This window comes from Helianthus annuus, chromosome 4 (assembly GCF_002127325.2).
Source record: "Helianthus annuus cultivar XRQ/B chromosome 4, HanXRQr2.0-SUNRISE, whole genome shotgun sequence".
Lineage (NCBI taxonomy): Eukaryota > Viridiplantae > Streptophyta > Magnoliopsida > Asterales > Asteraceae > Helianthus > Helianthus annuus.
Window position 1 is genome coordinate 46,127,953 of NC_035436.2, and position 20,101 is coordinate 46,148,053.

At 43.6% G+C, this 20,101-nt stretch overlaps 2 protein-coding genes across 2 annotated transcripts; one reads left to right on the plus strand and one right to left on the minus strand.

Annotated features, from left to right (window-relative positions):
• Nucleotides 1-717: 717 nt before the first annotated feature.
• Nucleotides 718-17,926, plus strand: LOC110933325. The gene is made up of 2 exons (XM_022176555.1): nucleotides 718-1,919; nucleotides 17,875-17,926. The coding sequence occupies exons 1-2, from the start codon at nucleotides 718-720 to the stop codon at nucleotides 17,924-17,926; spliced, it is 1,254 nt and encodes a 417-aa protein (XP_022032247.1).
• A 36-nt stretch (nucleotides 17,927-17,962) lies between these two features.
• On the minus strand, nucleotides 17,963-19,021 carry LOC110933326 (uncharacterized mitochondrial protein AtMg00810-like). Its single transcript, XM_022176556.1, has one exon. The coding sequence runs from the start codon at nucleotides 19,019-19,021 to the stop codon at nucleotides 17,963-17,965; it is 1,059 nt and encodes a 352-aa protein (XP_022032248.1).
• Between the last annotated feature and the right edge of the window lie 1,080 nt (nucleotides 19,022-20,101).

The window sequence follows — 20,101 nt, forward strand, 5'->3', positions numbered from 1 at the left end:
CTCACCACAACCATCACCAACATCACCATCACCATCACCACCACCACCACCACCCCCTCTCTAGCGCTACTACCAGCCACCGCCGCACCACTATCAGCCACCACCGCCAACAAACTGAAATGAACCCTAATCCGATGCCGCCGCACCACTATCAGCCACCACTATCAATTTTGAACGGAGATCCGTTGAGGTATGTCGAAAACTCAATTTTATTCCGGTTAATGATGTGGAATTAATTTTTACTTGTGGAAGAAGGAAACGAGATTGCTTGGCGGATAAGTTTTGGAAGTCAAGACTCAATCAGACTGTTATTAATTAATTGGTTTTTTAATTAGTTTTAAATACTAATGTTTAGCTTTATCTCCAAGTCATGCTATTTATAAATAGTCATAGGGTTTATTTTATTTGTATCCAAGTTTTCATAGAAGCTTTAATTAATAAAAGAGTCAGGGGAGTTCCCAAACTTCGTGTGTGTTGCGTATGTTCTTTTAACCAATTGTTGCCTCTAACAATTGGTATCAGAGCACAAGGTGATTCTAGTTCTTGATCAAAGATTGTGGCTGTGATTGAAGGTGTTGTTCAGTTCCGAACTTGGGGTGTTTAACCAAGTCGACGAATTGAAGGACAGTGTATCTGGGGCGAATAACCAGGACACACATGATTCAAAACGTGTTGGGCGAATAACCACATCCGTTTTTTTTTTCGTGAACAAGAACCATGACTGACGCCGGAGCACCACAACAAATCATAGTACACCAACGAGAACCGAGTACTTTGAATTTAACTTGTCCAAAGTTAGCAAGTACAAACTACAACACATGGACCGTGATGATGGAGGCTAATCTTGATGCTCAAGGATTATGGGAGGCGGTCGATCCCGTGACCGGAGAAGCTGTTGACGAAAAGAAAAATAAGTTGGCGAGAGCGATAATCTATCAAGCGTTACTGGAGAACGTTCTAATGCAGGTTGCGACAACCCGAAGTGCAAAAGATATTTGGGAAGCTTTGCGGGTTAGATATCTCGGAGCAGACCGGGTTCAACAAGCTCGGTTAGCCACTTTGAGACGGGAATTGGAACAACTAAAGATAGGAGAAAAAGAATCCGTAGAGGAGTTTGCGGGTAAAGTATCGGAGTTCGTTAGCAAGTTCATTGCACTAGGAACAACTTTGGAGGAGACTACGATAGTTAAGAAGCTACTTGATAGTATGCCGCCAAAATTTATCACAATAATTGCCACAATTGAGCAATTTTCCGATCTCACTACCATGACGTTTGAAGAGTGCATTGGTAGATTGAAAGCGTTCGAGGAGAGAATTAAAGGCCATGAAGCTATAGCAGAAAGCGATGGTAAACTTTTGTATACACAAGTCAAACCCCATAACAGATTCAGAAAAAATGATCAAGACCGGCGAGGTCAAGGCGGACGTGGAAGAGGGATGGACCAACGAGGTAGAGGCCACGGACGTAGTCGTGGCAATGGCCGAGGACGAGGTAATTATCATTCCAATGATAATCGAGGCAATTATCGTTCCAATGATAACCGCAATAATGACCGTTCAAATGATAACTTAGGCAACGATCAACATAGAAATAACACTGAACAAGGCCGAGAAACAGGTAATAGGGGACGAGATAAACAAGGTGTTCGATGCTACAACTGTAACACTCTTGGTCATTACGCATGGGAGTGTACAAAGACACCTGAGAATGAAGCAAATCTGAATCAAACCGAAGAAAGAGGCCCGGCACTTATGATGGCATCAACAGATGAAGTATTGTTAAACGAGGAAAAGGTGTATCCGAAGTTATATGCAAACAGTAGTCATGACAACTCAATATGGTATCTCGACAATGGTGCGTCAAACCATATGACGGGAACCTTATCTCACTTCACAGAATTAGACAAGAGAATTACCGGGTTGGTGAGGTGTAACACCCCGTGTTTCGAAAGTCAAGGTCAAAGTCAAGATTGATGTCAAAGGAAGAAAAGATTGCTAATTGTAATCTATCACTCCTTGCTCAATTCCTGTTTTGACTTCTTTGACTCGTAGTTAGTCTATTTATGTTTAACGTTAGTTGTATTATGTGGAGTATTCATTAAAAATCGAGGTTTATTCGATAATTATCGCATATTTGATCGCTTTATCGCTCATCTCAATCGCACTCGCAACTCGAATTACGCGTTCTGGATATTGTTTTACGTGTGTGTGTGCCTTATGTGTTACTTGTGCATGTCTAATTATGATATGTTATGCTGTGTGATCAATCGAAACTCAATCGAAATTGAATCGCAAACGCTAAACGCAAGATAGAATCATCCAATTTCACCGATGATTGTATGTTAGATATAGTAGTTGGGATTAAAAGTAATTTGAATAGGAAACTCTATCGCAGCGCAACGTTTTCAATCGCAATCGAAACGGTAAAACTCGTCGCACCGAACACTCAAACTAAGTAACTGATTGACCAGCCGATCGATCGAGCTGCCGCTCGATCGGCCAGCCACTCGATCGGGCTGCCACCCGATCGACCAGCCCCTTTCCACTTTGGGTAACCCTATAAATACCCCATGTCACCATCAAACTTTCCACTTTTGCTCTCGGACGTCCGACCAGCGCTTCAACCTCACTTTTCTTCAATTTTCTCGCGATTCCGGTAAGATCTCAACCTAAATCTTGTACATCTTTGATCTACACTTGATTCTACACCTTTCTATCTTTTGAATCTTGACTTTTAACCGTGAAATCACTAGATTTGAGGTGTTCTAGGATGATGTCATCATGGTGTTCTTAGGAACTTCATGTTTTGGCCTCAATCCACCGAGAAAAACTTAGATCTAACCGATTTCCACATAAAAAAACCAAGATCTTTCATAGATCTAAACATTTTCACGGTGAAAAGGATTGAAAGATGGTTTTCCAACTTTCTTTCAACTCTTTTACACTCAATGCACTCAAAACCGATAGAATCGGAGCTTGTACCGACTTTCTACTCATCCTTGTGGTTGTGATTGGTTTTCCATCATACCAAGATCTTTCATAGATCTAAACATTTTCACGGTGAAAAGGATTGAAAGATGGTTTTCCAACTTTCTTTCAACTCTTTTACACTCAATGCACTCAAAACAGATAGAATCGGAGCTTGTACCGACTTTCTACTCATCCTTGTGGTTGTGATTGGTTTTCCATCATACACAAACACATCCTTCCTAAAGGAAGAAACAATCCACTCGAAAGGTCACCCGATCGGATGACCATCCGAGCGGACTATCACTCAAACGACCAGCCGTCCGATCAGACTACCATCCGATCGAACTGATGTCCGACCCACTTATGCTCTGCATCGTTTTGCGCGTCACTTATCGTTATGCTATCGTTCTAATCAGGCTAACCTTACTCTCTAGCGCTCCCTTCAATCCATCAATCACTGTGAGTATACTCGATCCCTTTTTGCTTTATGCACTTTTGGGTGTTACATACGTTACTTATTCTAAATCACATCGAACACACTACGCAATACTTTTAACGCTAACCGTTACCGCATGTTATACGTGACTTAATGAATGCTTGTTTGTTTTATTTACACATGGAATGCTGTCTACCTGCCTTAGCAACGATAGTACTATAGTTTGGACTCAGCACCTGTTCACTCAGGGGTTGTTAAGGACAATTAGTTACATAGCTCACAGGGGTGAGTGTGTATCGCGAACTGCCTTGGGCAGTCAACCCGCAGTCATTGGTATCGATAGGTTTATGTCGATAACTAACATGCCTCATTTCAAATTGTGTACGTGCTGGTTATGCGTAATCGATTTCGAACTCTATTATGTCTATTAAACTTGTATGCTCACGTTGTAACATCCCGTGTTTTCGAATGTCAAAGTCAAAGTCAAAGTCCAAGTCAACTTTGACGTTCTTTGAGTGTAGATAGTCGATTTTATATTTTAGTTGTATTATGTGGAATAGGTGTTGTAATCAGCAAGAATCGAGGCAATCGAATGTGTTTTAATGTGAACCGATCTACGGCTGTGAATGATAGGAAGTAACAATGCGATAAAGTTAACCTAATCAGCAATCAAACCGATCTAACAATCAATCGAACTCGAGACTCGAATTATGCGAATTGTGGTATTGTTATACGTGTGTGTGTGCCTTATGTGTTACTTGTGCATGTTTACTTTATGTTTGGTGTGGTATTCAAGCGAATCAATCGAAAATCGAATCGAAACTCGAAAAGCAATCGAAATCGACATCGAAACGTGACTTATAGGAGATTGTATATTAGATATAGTAGTTGGGATTAAAAGTAATTTGACTTGGAACTCTATCGTATTCGTATCATCGTCCATCAAAATCGAAACGTCGAAAATCGTCGCAAAATACTCGAAGTGCGTGGTGGATCGAACAGGAAGCATCCTGATCGAACAGGCCAGCCGATCGGCTAGCATCTTGCCAGCCGATCGAGCAGCCCACTCGATCGGAGCTCCCAGCCGATCGGCTGCCACTTTCCTCTTTTGGAAGCCTATAAATAGGGTTGCATTGTCATACTTTCCATTTTTTGGAAAGCTCTGACCGAACCAGCTATCTTCTTCACCTTTTTCTCAAATCTCTCTCAATCCCGGTAAGTTTTCACTCTAAATCTTGTGCGTTTTTTATCATTACTTGATTCTACACCTTTCTATCTTTCAAAACTTGGATTTTAACCGTGAAATCACCAAGATCTAAGTGTTCTTGGGTGATGTCATCATGGTGTTCTTGAAGAACATCATGTTTTGGCCTTATTCCACTATGATTAGCTTAGATCTAACCGATTTCCACATAAACAAGTTAAGATCTATCAAAGATCTAAACATCCACAAGTTGTGAAGGATTGAAAGGAGGAATTCCAACTTTCTTTCAACTCTTTTACACCCAATGCCTTCAATCAATGGAAACAGAGCTTGAACCGGCTAACTAATCATTCAAATAGTTAAAAGGTTCAAGATTCGGGTTCGATGAACAAGGTTCACCGATTTCGGGTTAAAGTCTAAACCGACATTCCGAATCGTTCACCGGCCGGACTTGGGTGATTCCTGTTCAAGCCAAGGGAACAGGTAGGAACGAAGGTTATCCTAGTTCAACACGTTGTCAAGATACCTTGAAAGAATGACAAATAAACAAACAGCCAAGTGTTAGACGAAAGGCCGACCAGGTCAGAAATGTTGGCCGAACGGCTAGGCTGTTCGAACAGCCCAGCCGATCGGACATGCCAGCCGATCGACCGGGCCAGCCGATCGGCTAGCACATGGTCCCAGACTTTCAAAATCTTATGAGGTATAGTATTGACGAAGTAGTGTTCGATCGAACATGGCACTCGATTGGTGAACATTACTGTTCGGATCATGAGATACTATGCTTCAACACTTAATCGTTTTCACAACTCGTTCGTAGTAGGGAATGCCAGCCGATCGAACAGACTGTTCGATCGAGTGACATTCAGTTAAGGACCACTTCTGAAATTCCTAGCCGATCGAGTGAGCTAGCCGATCGACTGAGCTAGCCGATCGAGCGAACCGCTCGATCGATCGACTTGAAAGGTAGGAACACTTCAGTGTTCTTAAATGCTGCAACGAAAACTTCAAAAGTTCAAATCCTCAAACACAAACACACCAGAGGAAGAAACAATCCACTCGAATGGTCCAGCCGATCGAGCCAACCGGCCGATCGAGCCAACCGGCCGATCGAACGGGACTGTCCAATCGGATATACCAGCCGATCGAACAGGCCGTCCGATCGAACCTGTCGTTCGATCGACCAGCCTATTCGATCCATTCCCACTTGTTTACTTTCCACGTTACTCATTATTGTGCTATCGAACTATTCAGGCTAATCTTACTCTCAGCGCTCCCTTCAATCCATAATCAATCACAGTGAGTATACTCGAACCCTTTTTGCTTTAGCACTTTTGGGTGTTACATACGTTACTTATCAAAATCACAATCGAACACACTAATTCAAACTATTTGAACGCTAACCGAATGCATGTATTACATGATTAAATGTATGTTTGTTATTATGTTTACACGTGGAAAGCTGTCTACCTGCCTTAGCAACGTAGTACTATAGTTTGGACTCAGCACCCGTTCACACGAGGGTTGTTAAGGACAATCTACTTGCATGATTTACGGTGGTGATCATGTATTGCGAACTGTCTCGGACAGTCAACCCGCAGTCACTGGTATTGATAGGTCCATGTCGATAATTTACATGCATCATTGCTATCTGTGTACGTGCTGGTTATGCGTAAACTATTCAAACTCTATATGCTATTATCAAACTTGTATGCTCACCTTTACATTATATGTATTGACTTTATTTTAACGTATGTGACAGGTGCTTAAGTTGCTAGGATGCTTAGGTGCATGGTGATGAAATCAAGGCTAGGGAGTCTAGAAACAATAAACATTTGTCTGTAATAATTAAATCTGAGTTGTCGGAACGGAATTACTTGTCTTGTTGCTTTCTGTGATAACTTGCTATTTATTTGGGACACGGTATGGGACGTGTCATTTAAACTAAATTTATATAATAGTTGTTGTGGAAACTTCTGGACAATCTGTTTCGCTCAGTGCCGCGCCCCGATGATTCCGCCATCGGTTGGGGTGTGACAGATTGGTATCAGAGCCATAACTATAGGGAATTAGGCAGACACGACCTAGTCCGGGTCGCTGTCTTAGAGACCTAGGCTATAGTTAGGAACCATCCGACCCAGTTTATGTGCCTTATTCTGTAATCCTCCACTATCACTGCACTCGAATTTTCAAATAAAAGTCAGTAGATTTAGTTGGGAATAGGTGTGAAAGCCGCAAACTCCTGACCAAACTGCCTGACTTATGCTGATTTTATTCGTTTATTCATGCTCATCTCATTATTTTTCACCAACAAACCAAGGAGGTTATGCCAAATCAGGAGTGAAATCCATATTTTGACGAATAACCTCCTTTATTTTATTAAGAACAAGGAAGAAATTGCTAAGCCAAGGGGTGAAACCCTGACCTTAGCAGTTTGTTCTGGGATTTTATTCATCTCACCAAGGCTACGACGGACTCCATCGACCTGAACTCACAAGTATGACCTAGGGAACGCGTGTGGAATGTCCAAGAATCGAGGCAGAAACACGACCTCTAGAGTCGAAAGTGACGACAAGTCTACTGTGAATAGTCGAGTTGCCTTGGGTAGTCGATGTCTCGTAGCCGCAGACAATCTATCTCTCGATTTTATGTGTTTCAATTCTGAGAACCGTAACTGTGTACTCTGATGACTTGTTGATTTTATGTGTTTATGTGTGCCTTCTTGTTTTGCACTTATGTTTTGGGATATTATTCGATTTTGCTATCGACACACACGACTCGCAATTGCTGTTCTATCTCAATTCGACATCTAGTTATCGCAACTCTAAGACGATATCATACTATACTGTGCTATACGACTAAGTTAGGTTATACTATACGATGCTATTCGATACGATATTCGAACGACACGCGAACTTTGAAGGATAGGTTTCTGTTTTCTGACTACCTCAGTGACTAAATGCCTAGGTAATTTACGTGTGTCTGTGTTTTGTGCTTCTGTGCTTCTGTGTTCTATGTGCTTCTGTGCTTACGTGTATATGTGGTTATGTGCTTATGTGCTTATGTAATACGTATTTCGACGTGATTCTAAGCTTTAGATAGTAGTAGACGTGTGAGGTGAGATTCGATTTCATTGTGTTGAGACTCGTGACGATGTCTAATGCAGACCATGTCATCGTCTGGATCCCGACCCCGAGCCCCACTTACCCGTCAGGAAAAGAGGGACAGACGTCTCGCTGCTATCATCTCCAATACTGTGGTGAAAGCTGTGAGTGAGGTGTATGAAAACGCTAGCAAGTCGTCTGAAGAATCACGAGCTGAAATCCCTAAGGATTCAAGCAAGGCTGCTTTCAGCTTCAAGCAGTTCAAGGCATGCGGACCAAAAGAGTTCACTGGCGAAGATGGTCCTACAGCCATGTTTCACTGGTTCGACTCGGTCGAAGTCACTCTGCGCCAGAGCGGATGTCCCAAGCATCTCCGCACTCTCAATGCTACAGGCGTCTTCCAGTCCCGTGCTCTAGACTGGTGGACGGCCGAACAAAACAAGCGCGGAAATGATGCAGCTTACGGGCTATCATGGAAAAAGTTGAAAGCGATTATGATCGAAGAATTCTGCCCTCCTCATGAGCGCCAAAAGCTGGAGGACGAGTTATGGGGAATCAAGCAGAAGGATGGAGACAATGCTGCTCTCACTGCTCGCTTCAAGCAGCTTAGCATTATCTGTCCTGATCAAGTCAAGACCTCCGATCAAGCCATCAAGAAGTACATCCGAGCCCTACCTGATTGTGTAGCCGACTTTGTTCACGCCGCCAAGCCAGCAACGATAGAGGAAACCTACCTACTCGCCGCTGAGATCAACGATAAGCGAGTCAAGTCTGGTTTCTGGGATAAGCAAACCAAGTCTCTGCATCAAGCCACTGCAACACCCACCGACTCATCTGCTCAATCCTCCAAGTCCTCAAGAAGGAAGAAGAACAACAACAACAACAGCTCCAGCGACAAGAGCTGTGCAGCCGCAACCACCGCTGCTCCCCTACAATCTGTACCAGCTCAACAGCAGCAGCACCAGCGCTCAGCTCCAGTGATCAATGCACCGCCAGCAAAGCGTGCATACACAGGCCCTCACCCACTCTGCCCGACATGTTCGTATCATCATCCAGTGGGTCTAGCTTGTCGTTTTTGCGCTCAATGCAACCTCTACGGTCATTTCACTGCGAACTGCCGTTATGGTCCCCGTCAAGCCCCAGCTCAAGCTACTGTCAACCAAGCTCTACTCCCCGCCCCTCAAGGCCAACCAGCAGCTCCAGCACCAGCAGTCAATGCTCGAGTCTGCTTTGCATGTGGTGACCTAAACCACTTTGCCAACAGATGCCCGAACAGGGTAGTCAAGCAAGAGCCCCAGCAGCAACAACAACAACAGCAGCCTCAGCAGCAGCAGCAAGCAGCCCATGCCCGAACTTTCAACATCAATGCCCGCCAGGCTCAAGCGGATAACAACGTGGTTAATGGTACGTTCCTTGTGAATGGTATTTATGCATCATGTTTGTTTGATACTGGAGCCGATAACTGCTTTGTGTCGTTTGAATTCGAGAAGCTCCTTAGTCGTAAGCGCTCTTATCTATCCTCGTCATTCGAAGTCGAAGTTGCTACAGGAAGAACTATCGCCGTCAATTCAGTACTCCGTGATTGTACTCTCGAACTCAACAATCACATCTTCCCAATTGACCTTATTCCGATGCAACTTGGAAGTTTTGACGTCATCATAGGCATGGACTTCCTTCGAGAAAACCATACTGAAGTTGTGTGCTTTGAAAAGATGATTCGATTCTCGCTCGCGAATGGTGATCTTCTATGTGTATACGGTGAAACAGCATCGAAAGGTCTCAAGCTCATGTCGTGTATTCAAGCCAGCAAGTACCTCCGCAAGGAATACCGGGCTTTCTTGGCCAACATCGTAGTAGCGGAGAAGGGAAAGAAAAAGAAAGTTGAAGTCGAAGATGTTCCAGTGGTTCGTGAATTTCCTCAGGTGTTCCCTGATGATCTTCCCGGACTACCACCAAGTCGTGATATCGACTTTCGTATCAACCTCATTCCTGGAGCTAACCCCGTTGCCAAAGCCCCTTATCGACTCGCACCATCCGAAATGCGGGAACTCTCGAATCAACTCCAGGAATTACTCGAAAAAGGCTTTATTCGCCCGAGCACCTCTCCTTGGGGCGCGCCAATCCTTTTCGTCAAGAAGAAGGACGGGTCGTTCCGGATGTGCATCGACTATCGGGAACTGAATAAACTAACCATTGAGAACCGATACCCCTTGCCCAGAATTGACGATTTGTTTGGTCAGCTACAAGGTGCAGCATGTTTCTCTAAGATCGATCTACGTTCAGGATATCATCAGCTACGGATTCAGGAGGAAGACATTCCTAAAACCGCTTTTCGAACCCGCTATGGCCATTACGAATTTGTTGTTATGCCCTTTGGTCTAACCCACCCGCGGTTTTTATGGATCTAATGAATCGCATGTGTAAGCCATACCTTGACCATTTCGTCATCGTGTTCATCGACGATGTCTTGATTTATTCCAAATCGAAAGCCAAACACGCGCAACATCTACGTTTGGTTCTCGAGTTACTCCAGGGGAACCAACTCTATGCCAAGTTCTCCAAGTGCGAATTCTAGTTGGAGGAGGTTCAATTTCTGGGTCACATAGTGAATAGTCGGGGTATCCATGTCGATCCTGCATAGATTGAAGCCGTCAAAAGCTGGATTACGCCTAAGAACCCGTCTGAAGTTCGTTCTTTTCTCGGACTAGCGGGTTATTATCGACGATTCATTGAAGGATTCTCCAAGATCGCTGTGCCGCTTACCGCTCTCACCCATAAGGACAAGCCTTTTGTGTGGGGAAACGCACAAGAGACTGCCTTTCAAACCCTCAAGCATATGCTGTGCAACGCACCGATTCTTACACTGCCCGACGGAAGCGACAACTTCATTGTCTACTGTGATGCTTCTAACCTTGGTCTCGGCTGTGTTCTCATGCAGCGAGACAAGGTTATAGCTTACGCATCTCGTCAGCTCAAGATCCACGAGAAGAACTATACAACCCATGACCTCGAGCTAGGCGCGGTTGTCTTTGCATTGAAGATTTGGCGACACTACCTGTATGGCACTAAGTGTACGATCTACACTGATCACAGGAGTTTACAACACATCTTTAGTCAGAGAGAGCTTAATATGTGTCAACGCCGATGGGTAGAACTTCTCAACGATTATGACTGTGAGATTCGTTATCACCCAGGCAAGGCGAATGTGGTTGCTGACGCGCTCAGCAGAAAGAGTTACGTGCTCAGTACTCGAAACACCCAAGCCCAGCACAACCTCGAAACCCTTATTCGTGAAGCCCAACATGCTTGCTTTAACGAGCGTACATTGAAGAGAGAAAGAATCTATCACGATGGGGCTCAGTTAGTAAGCAAATCAGATGGGATATTCTATTATCTGGACCGAATTTGGATCCCCAAGCGGAGCGATTTGCGAAAGATTATCATGAACGAAGCCCACAAGTCCCGATATTCTATTCATCCCGGTGCAGACAAGATGTACCAGGATCTTCGTTATAAGTACTGGTGGCCGGGTATGAAACGGGATATCGCTCTGTACGTTGGAAGCTGTTTAACTTGTGCAAGAGTCAAGGCTGAACATCAAAGACCTTCTGGCTTACTCGAACAACCGCCGATACCTATATGGAAGTGGGAGAGCATAGCTATGGATTTCATAACAAAACTCCCGCCCACGCCATCAGGTCACGACAGTATTTGGGTCATAGTCGATCGTCTAACGAAATCAGCCCACTTTTTGCCGATACGAGAAGACTACAAGGTGGAACGACTAGCCCAAATCTACACCGACGAGATCATTCGTAATCATGGTACGCCTCGTGACATCATTTCAGATCGTGACGCTCGGTTCACTTCGCGATTGTGGGAAACGTTTCAAGCGGCCCTTGGTACGTCGCTTAATCTAAGTACTGCATTCCACGCTCAAACCGATGGACAGACTGAAAGAACGATCCGTACACTTGAAGACATGCTCCGAGCGTGTGTTATAGATTTTGGTGGTAGTTGGAACAAACACCTGCCATTGGTCGAATTCTCGTACAACAACAGCTATCATGCCAGCATTCAAATGGCACCTTTCGAGGCTTTGTATGGTAGAAGATGTCGATCGCCTATTGGGTGGCACGAGATCGGTCACTCACAATTAACCGGTCCCGAGATTCTACAAGAAACGACTGACAAAATCCACCAGATTAGAGACAACTTGGTGAAAGCTCGGAACAGACAGAAAAGTTACGCCGATAAAAGACGCAAGCCCCTTGAATTCGAAGTTGGTGACTACGTACTCCTAAAGGTATCACCTTGGAAGGGTGTAGTACGATTCGTAGGGAAACTCGCGCCTCGATATGTTGGACCTTTTAGGATTCTGGAAAGAATCGGAAAAGTCGCCTACAGACTCGAATTACCGGAGGAACTTAGTAACGTCCACCCGACTTTCCACGTCTCTAACCTCCGAAAATGCCTTGCTGATCATGATCTAATCGTACCACTCGACGATCTTCAGGTCAACGAAACGTTACACTTCGTGGAAAAGCCTGTCGAAATCATGGATCGCCAAACCAAGCAACTCAGGCGCTCTCGCATCCTGATCGTGAAGGTCCGATGGGAAGGCAAACGAGGCGCGGAGTTCACTTGGAAACTCGAAAGCGACATGAAGGCCAAGTACCCGCAGTTGTTTAAATAAATAGATCTGAAGCATCAAATTGGTAAATCACGGTGTTGTGTAGCCTTCGAGCCTAATTTCGGGGCGAAATTCCCTAAACAAGGGGAGGCTGTAACACCCCGTGTTTTCGAATGTCAAAGTCAAAGTCAAAGTCCAAGTCAACTTTGACGTTCTTTGACTGTAGATAGTCGATTTTATATTTTAGTTGTATTATGTGGAATAGGTGTTGTAATCAGCAAGAATCGAGGCAATCGAATGTGTTTTAATGCGAACCGATCTACAACTGTGAATGATAGGAAGTAACAATGCGATAAAGTTAACCTAATCAGCAATCAAACCGATCTAACAATCAATCGAACTCGAGACTCGAATTATGCGAATTGTGGTATTGTTATACGTGTGTGTGTGCCTTATGTGTTACTTGTGCATGTTTACTTTATGTTTGGTGTGGTATTCAAGCGAATCAATCGAAAATCGAATCGAAACTCGAAAAGCAATCGAACTCAATCGAAATCGACATCGAAACGTGACTTATAGGAGATTGTATGTTAGATATAGTAGTTGGGATTAAAAGTAATTTGACTAGGAACTCAATCGTATTCGTATCATCGTCCATCAAAATCGAAATGTCGAAAATCGTTGCAAAATACTCGAAGTGCGTGGCGGATCGAACAGGAAGCATCCTAATCGAACAGGCCAGCCGATCGGCTAGCATCTTGCCAGCCGATCGAGCAGCCCACTCGATCGGAGCTCCCAGCCGATCGGCTGCCACTTTCCTCTTTTGGAAGCCTATAAATAGGGCTGTCATTGTCATACTTTCCATTTTTGGAAAGCTCTGACCGAACCAGCTATCTTCTTCACCTTTTTCTCAGATCTCTCTCAATCCCGGTAAGTTTTCACTCTAAATCTTGTACGTTTTTTATCATTACTTGATTCTACACCTTTCTATCTTTCAAAACTTGGATTCTAACCGTGAAATCACCAAGATCTAAGTGTTCTTGGGTGATGTCATCATGGTGTTCTTGAAGAACATCATGTTTTGGCCTCATTCCACTATGATTAGCTTAGATCTAACCGATTTCCACATAAACAAGTTAAGATCTATCAAAGATCTAAACATCCACAAGTTGTGAAGGATTGAAAGGAGGAATTCCAACTTTCTTTCAACTCTTTTACACCCAATGCCTTCAATCAATGGAAACGGAGCTTGAACCGGCTAACTAATCATTCAAATAGTTAAAAGGTTCAAGATTCGGGTTCTATGAACAAGGTTCACCGATTTCGGGTTAAACTCTAAACCGACATTCCGAACCGTTCACCGGCCGGACTTGGGTGATTCCTGTTCGAGCCAAGGGAACAGGATGGAACGAAGGTTATCCTAGTTCAACACGTTGTCAAGATACCTTGAAAGAATGATAAATAAACAAACAGCCAAGTGTTAGACGAAAGGCCGACCAAGTCAGAAATGTTGGCCGAACGGCTAGGCTGTTCGAACAGCCCAGCCGATCGGACATGCCAGCCGATCGACCGGGCCAGCCGATCGGCTAGCACATGGTCCCACACTTTCAAAATCTTATGAGGTATAGTATTGACGAAGTAGTGTTCGATCGAACATGGCACTCGATTGGTGAACATTACTGTTCGGATCATGAGATACTATGCTTCAACAGTTAATCGTTTTCACAACTCGTTCGTAGTAGGGAATGCCAGCCGATCGAACAGACTGTTCGATCGAGTGACATTCAGTTAAGGACCACTTCTGAAATTCCTAGCCGATCGAGTGAGCTAGCCGATCGACTGAGCTAGCCGATCGAGCGAACCGCTCGATCGATCGACTTGAAAGGTAGGAACACTTCAGTGTTCTTAAATGCTGCAACGAAAACTTCAAAAGTTCAAATCCTCAAACACAAACACACCAGAGGAAGAAACAATCCACTCGAATGGTCCAGCCGATCGAGCCAACCGGCCGATCGAGCCAACCGGCCGATCGAACGGGACTGTCCAATCGGATATACCAGCCGATCGAACAGGCCGTCCGATCGAACCTGTCGTTCGATCGACCAGCCTATTCGATACATTCCCACTTGTTTACTTTCCATGTTACTCATTATTGTGCTATCGAACTATTCAGGCTAATCTTACTCTCAGCGCTCCCTTCAATCCATAATCAATCACAGTGAGTATACACGAACCCTTTTTGCTTTAGCACTTTTGGGTGTTACATACGTTACTTATCAAAATCACAATCGAACACACTAATTCAAACTATTTGAACGCTAACCGAATGCATGTATTACGTGATTAAATGTATGCTTGTTATTATGTTTACACGTGGAAAGCTGTCTACCTGCCTTAGCAACGTAGTACTATAGTTTGGACTCAGCGCCCGTTCACACGGGGGTTGTTAAGGACAATCTACTTGCATGATTTACGGTGGTGATCATGTATTGCGAACTGTCTCGGACAGTCAACCCGCAGTCACTGGTATTGATAGGTCCATGTCGATAATTTACATGCATCATTGCTATCTGTGTACGTGCTGGTTATGCATAAACTATTCGAACTCTATATGCTATTATCAAACTTGTATGCTCACCTTTACATTATATGTATTGACTTTATTTTAACGTATGTGACAGGTGCTTAAGTTGCTAGGATGCTTAGGTGCATGGTGATGAAATCAAGGCTAGGGAGTCTAGAAATAATAAACATTTGTCTGTAATAATTAAATCTGAGTTGTCGGAACGGAATTACTTGTCTTGTTGCTTTCTGTGATAACTTGCTATTTATTTGGGACACAGTATGGGACGTGTCATTTAAACTAAATTTATATAATAGTTGTTGTGGAAACTTTTGGACAATCTGTTTCGCTCAGTGCCGCGCCCCGATGATTCCGCCATCGGTTGGGGTGTGACACACCTATACACTATGTGTATTGACTTTTACTTTAACGTATGTGACAGGTGCTTCGGATGCTTATTTGCTTTCTTTGCTGTGAAATCGAGGCTAGGAAAGACCTAGGTCAACAATAAACAATTGTCTGTAATAAGAATCTAAGTTGTCGGAACAGAATAATTTGACTAGATTTTTTCTGTAATAGTTGTGTTATCATATATGACTTGGTATGGGACGTGTTGCTTTAAATATTTGGTAAATATAGTTGTTTTGGGAACTTCTGGACAATCTGTTTCGCTCAGTGCCGCGCCCCGATGTTTCCGCCATCGGTTGGGGTGTGACATGAGGTTTAGTGATGGTTCAAAAGTAAGGATCGAAGGCAAAGGATGGGTCGTGTTTGATTGCAAAAATGGATAACAAAGGGTGACACGAGATGTATACTACATGCCGGAACTGTGTAGCAACATCTTGAGTCTAGGACAACTTACCGAAAACGGATGCAAAGTATGGATGGAGAACAATCTTTTGTGGCTTTACGAAGAAGGAGGACAAGTGTTGATGAAAGTTCCGAGAAGCCAAAACCGACTCTACAAGATTGCACTAAAAGTTGGATCCCCGGTATGTTTCTTGAACTCAATTAATGACCGAGCATGGCTATGGCATGCTAGACTCGGTCACATAAATTTTCAATCTTTAACAGATATGAAAACAAAGAAGTTGGTACATGGCAAAATTCAAACTAAAAACGGTGAGCATGTATGTGATGCATGCATGCTCGGCAAACAAAGTCGTGACCCTTTTCCTAAACACGCCATGTATAGAGCTTCAAAACCGTTAGAATTAATTCATACCGATTTGTGTGGACCTATAAATCCGCCTACACTAGGAGGAATAATTATTTTATTTTGTTTGTTGATGACTACACACGCTTTATGTGGTTATATACAATCATGAATAAATCTGATGCATTGGAGGTATTCAAAGTTTTTAAACAACAAGTGGAACTTCAATTATCATTAAAAATTAAGGGGGCGTTTGGTTCGTGAAATGTTTTGGAATTGGAATTGGAATTTGTATAGGAACTGGAATTAGAATTTGAAGGAATTGGATTTGGAATTTAAACATTCCAATTGGAATTGAAATTGTTGGAATCGGAATCTCAATTCCATTTCTGTTGTGTTTTATTGTCAAATGAATTGGAATCTATCACCCCGGCACCCACAACCCTCGGTTCGGGTCGAAACGGTTCACGTCGAAAAGGTTCGCGTCGAAACAGTATGATTCGAAACGGTTCGATTCGAAACTGTTCGCGTCGAAACGGTACGGTTCGAAACTGTTCGGGTCGAAACGGTACACGTCGAAACGGTCTGGGACGAAACGGTTCGCGTCGAAACGTTACGGGTCAAAACTGTTCGCGTCGAAATGGTACGGGTCGAAACGGTTCGGATCGAAACCAGTATGGGTCGAAACAGTGCGGGACGAAACGGTCGAAGATTCCAATGAATTTACTTTAGTTCCTTCACATATAGGAAGGATTTTGAATTACTTTAGTTAAAGGAATTTGAAGGAATTCATGCCTAATTCCAATTCCAATTCCATTGTCAACCAAACACATGAAGATTGGAATTGAGATTCCAATTCCATCAAATTTTGTGAACCAAACATCTTAGGAGATGAAATTCAGATTCCAATTCCCCTAAATTCCATTGAATTCATGCGAACCAAACGGCCCCTAAGGCTCTTCGAAGTGATCGAGGCGGGGAGTTTCTCAATAAGTTGTTTACAAGGTATTGTGATGAAACCGGTATTAAAAGATTCTTTACTGCTCCGTACTCGCCTCAACAAAACGGGGTGGTAGAAAGGTGGAACCGATCTATTCTTAATACGACTCAAAGTATGATGAAAGCAATGCAAGTGCCACAAAATTTATGGGGTGAAGCCGTGCGCCATCCGATCTACATACTAAACCGAGTCCCAACAAAGGCCATAAAAAATACAACACCATACGAAGTTCTTTATGGGCGAAAACCAACAATGAAACACCTAAGGGTGTTTGGATGCAAAACCCATATGAAAATTCCGTCAATAAACGTGGCGAAGCTTGATGACCGAAGCAAACAAGTTATGTACGTTGGTAATAAACCCGGATCAAAAGCTTTTTGGCTCTACGATCCGACACAAAATAGAATATATGTAAGTCGAGACGTAAGGTTCGAAGAACACACCTCGTTTGAATGGAGCAACTACAAGAAGACAATGAATATTGGAGAAGGAAGGGAGTGGATTGAGTTCACGATTCAGTTGGATGATTATTAATCGCAACCAGCAGCTACCGAGTCGCATGACACGAACCAACTGGCCCAAGTTGATCCAGCCCACATGAATCCGGCCCATGCCGCAAATGATGAACCCGATAATAATAGTGAGATGAATGAAAGATTGTAAACCGTAATTTTCATTGATCTCTCAATCCCTATAAATATTACAAGATCTCTCCTCTATTTGCGAAGAGATATACATCAACCAATTTACATAGATATCTATAAGAATATAAACAATATAAATAATCTAATCTATTACACCCCCGCAGTCGAAGCGAGAGGAGGTCGAATGCTGAGACTGGATCTGAAATCTTCGAATAGAACCCGAGGAAGGCCTTTGGTGAATATATCCGCAATCTAAAAACGAGTCGGGATATGAGTAATACGAATGTGACCACGCTGCACCAAATCACGAACAAAATGAATGTCCAACTCGATATGTTTGGTACGTTGATGCTGAACTGGATTGCCTGAAAGGTAGACCGCACTGATGTTATCACAATAAACTAAGCTGGCCTTAGGGAGAGGGCGATGTAATTCTAAAAGTAGATTACGTATCCAACAAAGTTCAGCAACGACATTAGCAACACCCCGATATTCAGCTTCTGCACTGGATCGAGAAACGACTGCCTGTCGCTTAGAAGACCAAGATAATAAATTAGGACCCAAATATACACAGTAGCCGGAGGTAGAACGACGAGTGTCAGGGCAACCTGCCCAATCCGCATCTGTGTAAGCGCGTAACGAAAACTCGGTGAAAGGTCCAAGTGTCAAGCCAAGAGATGAGGTACCCTGAAGATACCGGATGATGTGTTTTAACGCATTCCAATAATCTTGTCGAGGAGAGTGCATGTGCATGCATACCTGCTGAACCGCATAGCTGATGTCAGGTCTGGTGAAGGTGAGGTACTGAAGAGCACCAGCAAGACTACGGTAAAGGGTCGGGTCATCAAACGGAGGACTAGAGGCGGCACTAAGCTTTGAGTTAGTGTCAACAGGTGTAGTGACCGATTTACAAGAACGCATACCAGCTCTTTCAATAATGTCCTGAGCATAAGACTGTTGAGCCAAGAACATCCTATTTTGCTGCCGAGTGACATTAATACCCAAGAAGTGACTCAACGGTCCAACATCTTTCATGTCAAACTCACGTGCCAATCGATTCCTAATGTCGACCCGTAATCGTTCATTTGAAGTGGTGAGTATAATTTCATCAACGTAGATCAGCAAGTAAGCAATATTGCGGCCATGATGATAAATAAACAATGAGTTATCACACTTACTTTGCTGAAAACCAAGAGTCAATACAAAATCAGTAAAACGTTGATACCAAGCCCGTGGTGCCTGTTTTAAACCGTACAAGGATTTCTTAAGACGGCACACATGATCCGGAAAATGTCGATGCCGAAAACCCATTGGCTAATACATGTATACTGTTTCACTTAAATTTCCATGTAAAAAAGCATTAGTAACGTCCAGTTGATGTATCGACCAAGACTGAGACAAGGCAAGGGTCAAAATGGTCCGAATGGTTGTCGGTTTAACAACTGGACTGAATGTCTCACCACAATCAATACCAATCTGTTGAGTACTACCATCACAAACTAAACGAGCCTTGTATCGTTCCAGTGTTCCATCTGACCGGAACTTATGCCGAAATAACCACAAACTACGAATGACATGCATATCAGTTGTTCTAGGGACTAATTCCCACGTCTTATTTTTAATTAAGGCATTAAATTCAGTAGTCATGGCATGGTACCAATCCGGGGTGGACAAGGCGTCTTTAGGAGTTTTAGGAATGGGAGTGATAGTAGAAGTGAAAAGGTTAAATGGTTGATTTGGTTTAGAGATCCCGTCCATGGAACGAGTTCGTATGGTGCGAGAGGACGGAGCAGGATGGAATGTGGAATGAGAGGGCGGCGGTGAGGGAGGGACAGCAGACTGACAAGGACGTCGTGAGTAAGTCCGAATGTTAGATGGGCCAGGTGGTGTAGGGTCTTGGCCGTTGAGCGATGGTTGAGTATCGGGCTGAAAGGTGGGTGGTGTTTGTGAGTTGTTTGGAGAAGAGAGGGGTGGGCCGTGAGGAGTGGTAGTGGTAGAGTTGGTGGGTTGGGTTGATGAAGATGGGTTGGATCGTTGAGGGTTAGGGAAGTGGGTATGTGGCCAGTATATTGGGTGGAGGGGGTCAGTAAAAAATTCGTAGGTGTGGAGGGATGGTTTCGGTTGGGAAGCAAAGGGAAAGATGGTCTCGTCAAATATGACATGACGATTGATGAGAATTTTATTTGTGGCCAAATCAAGACACTTGTACCTGTGGTTATTTGGAGGGTAACCGAGGAATACGCACGGCATAGATCGATTCTCAAGTTTGTGAATGGTCGTATGAGGTATGAGTGGGTAACACAAACAACCAAACACACGGAGATGATCATAAGACGGGCGGCATAAGTAAAGGCGTTGAGTAGGGGATTGGTATTGGAGGAGTTTGCTAGG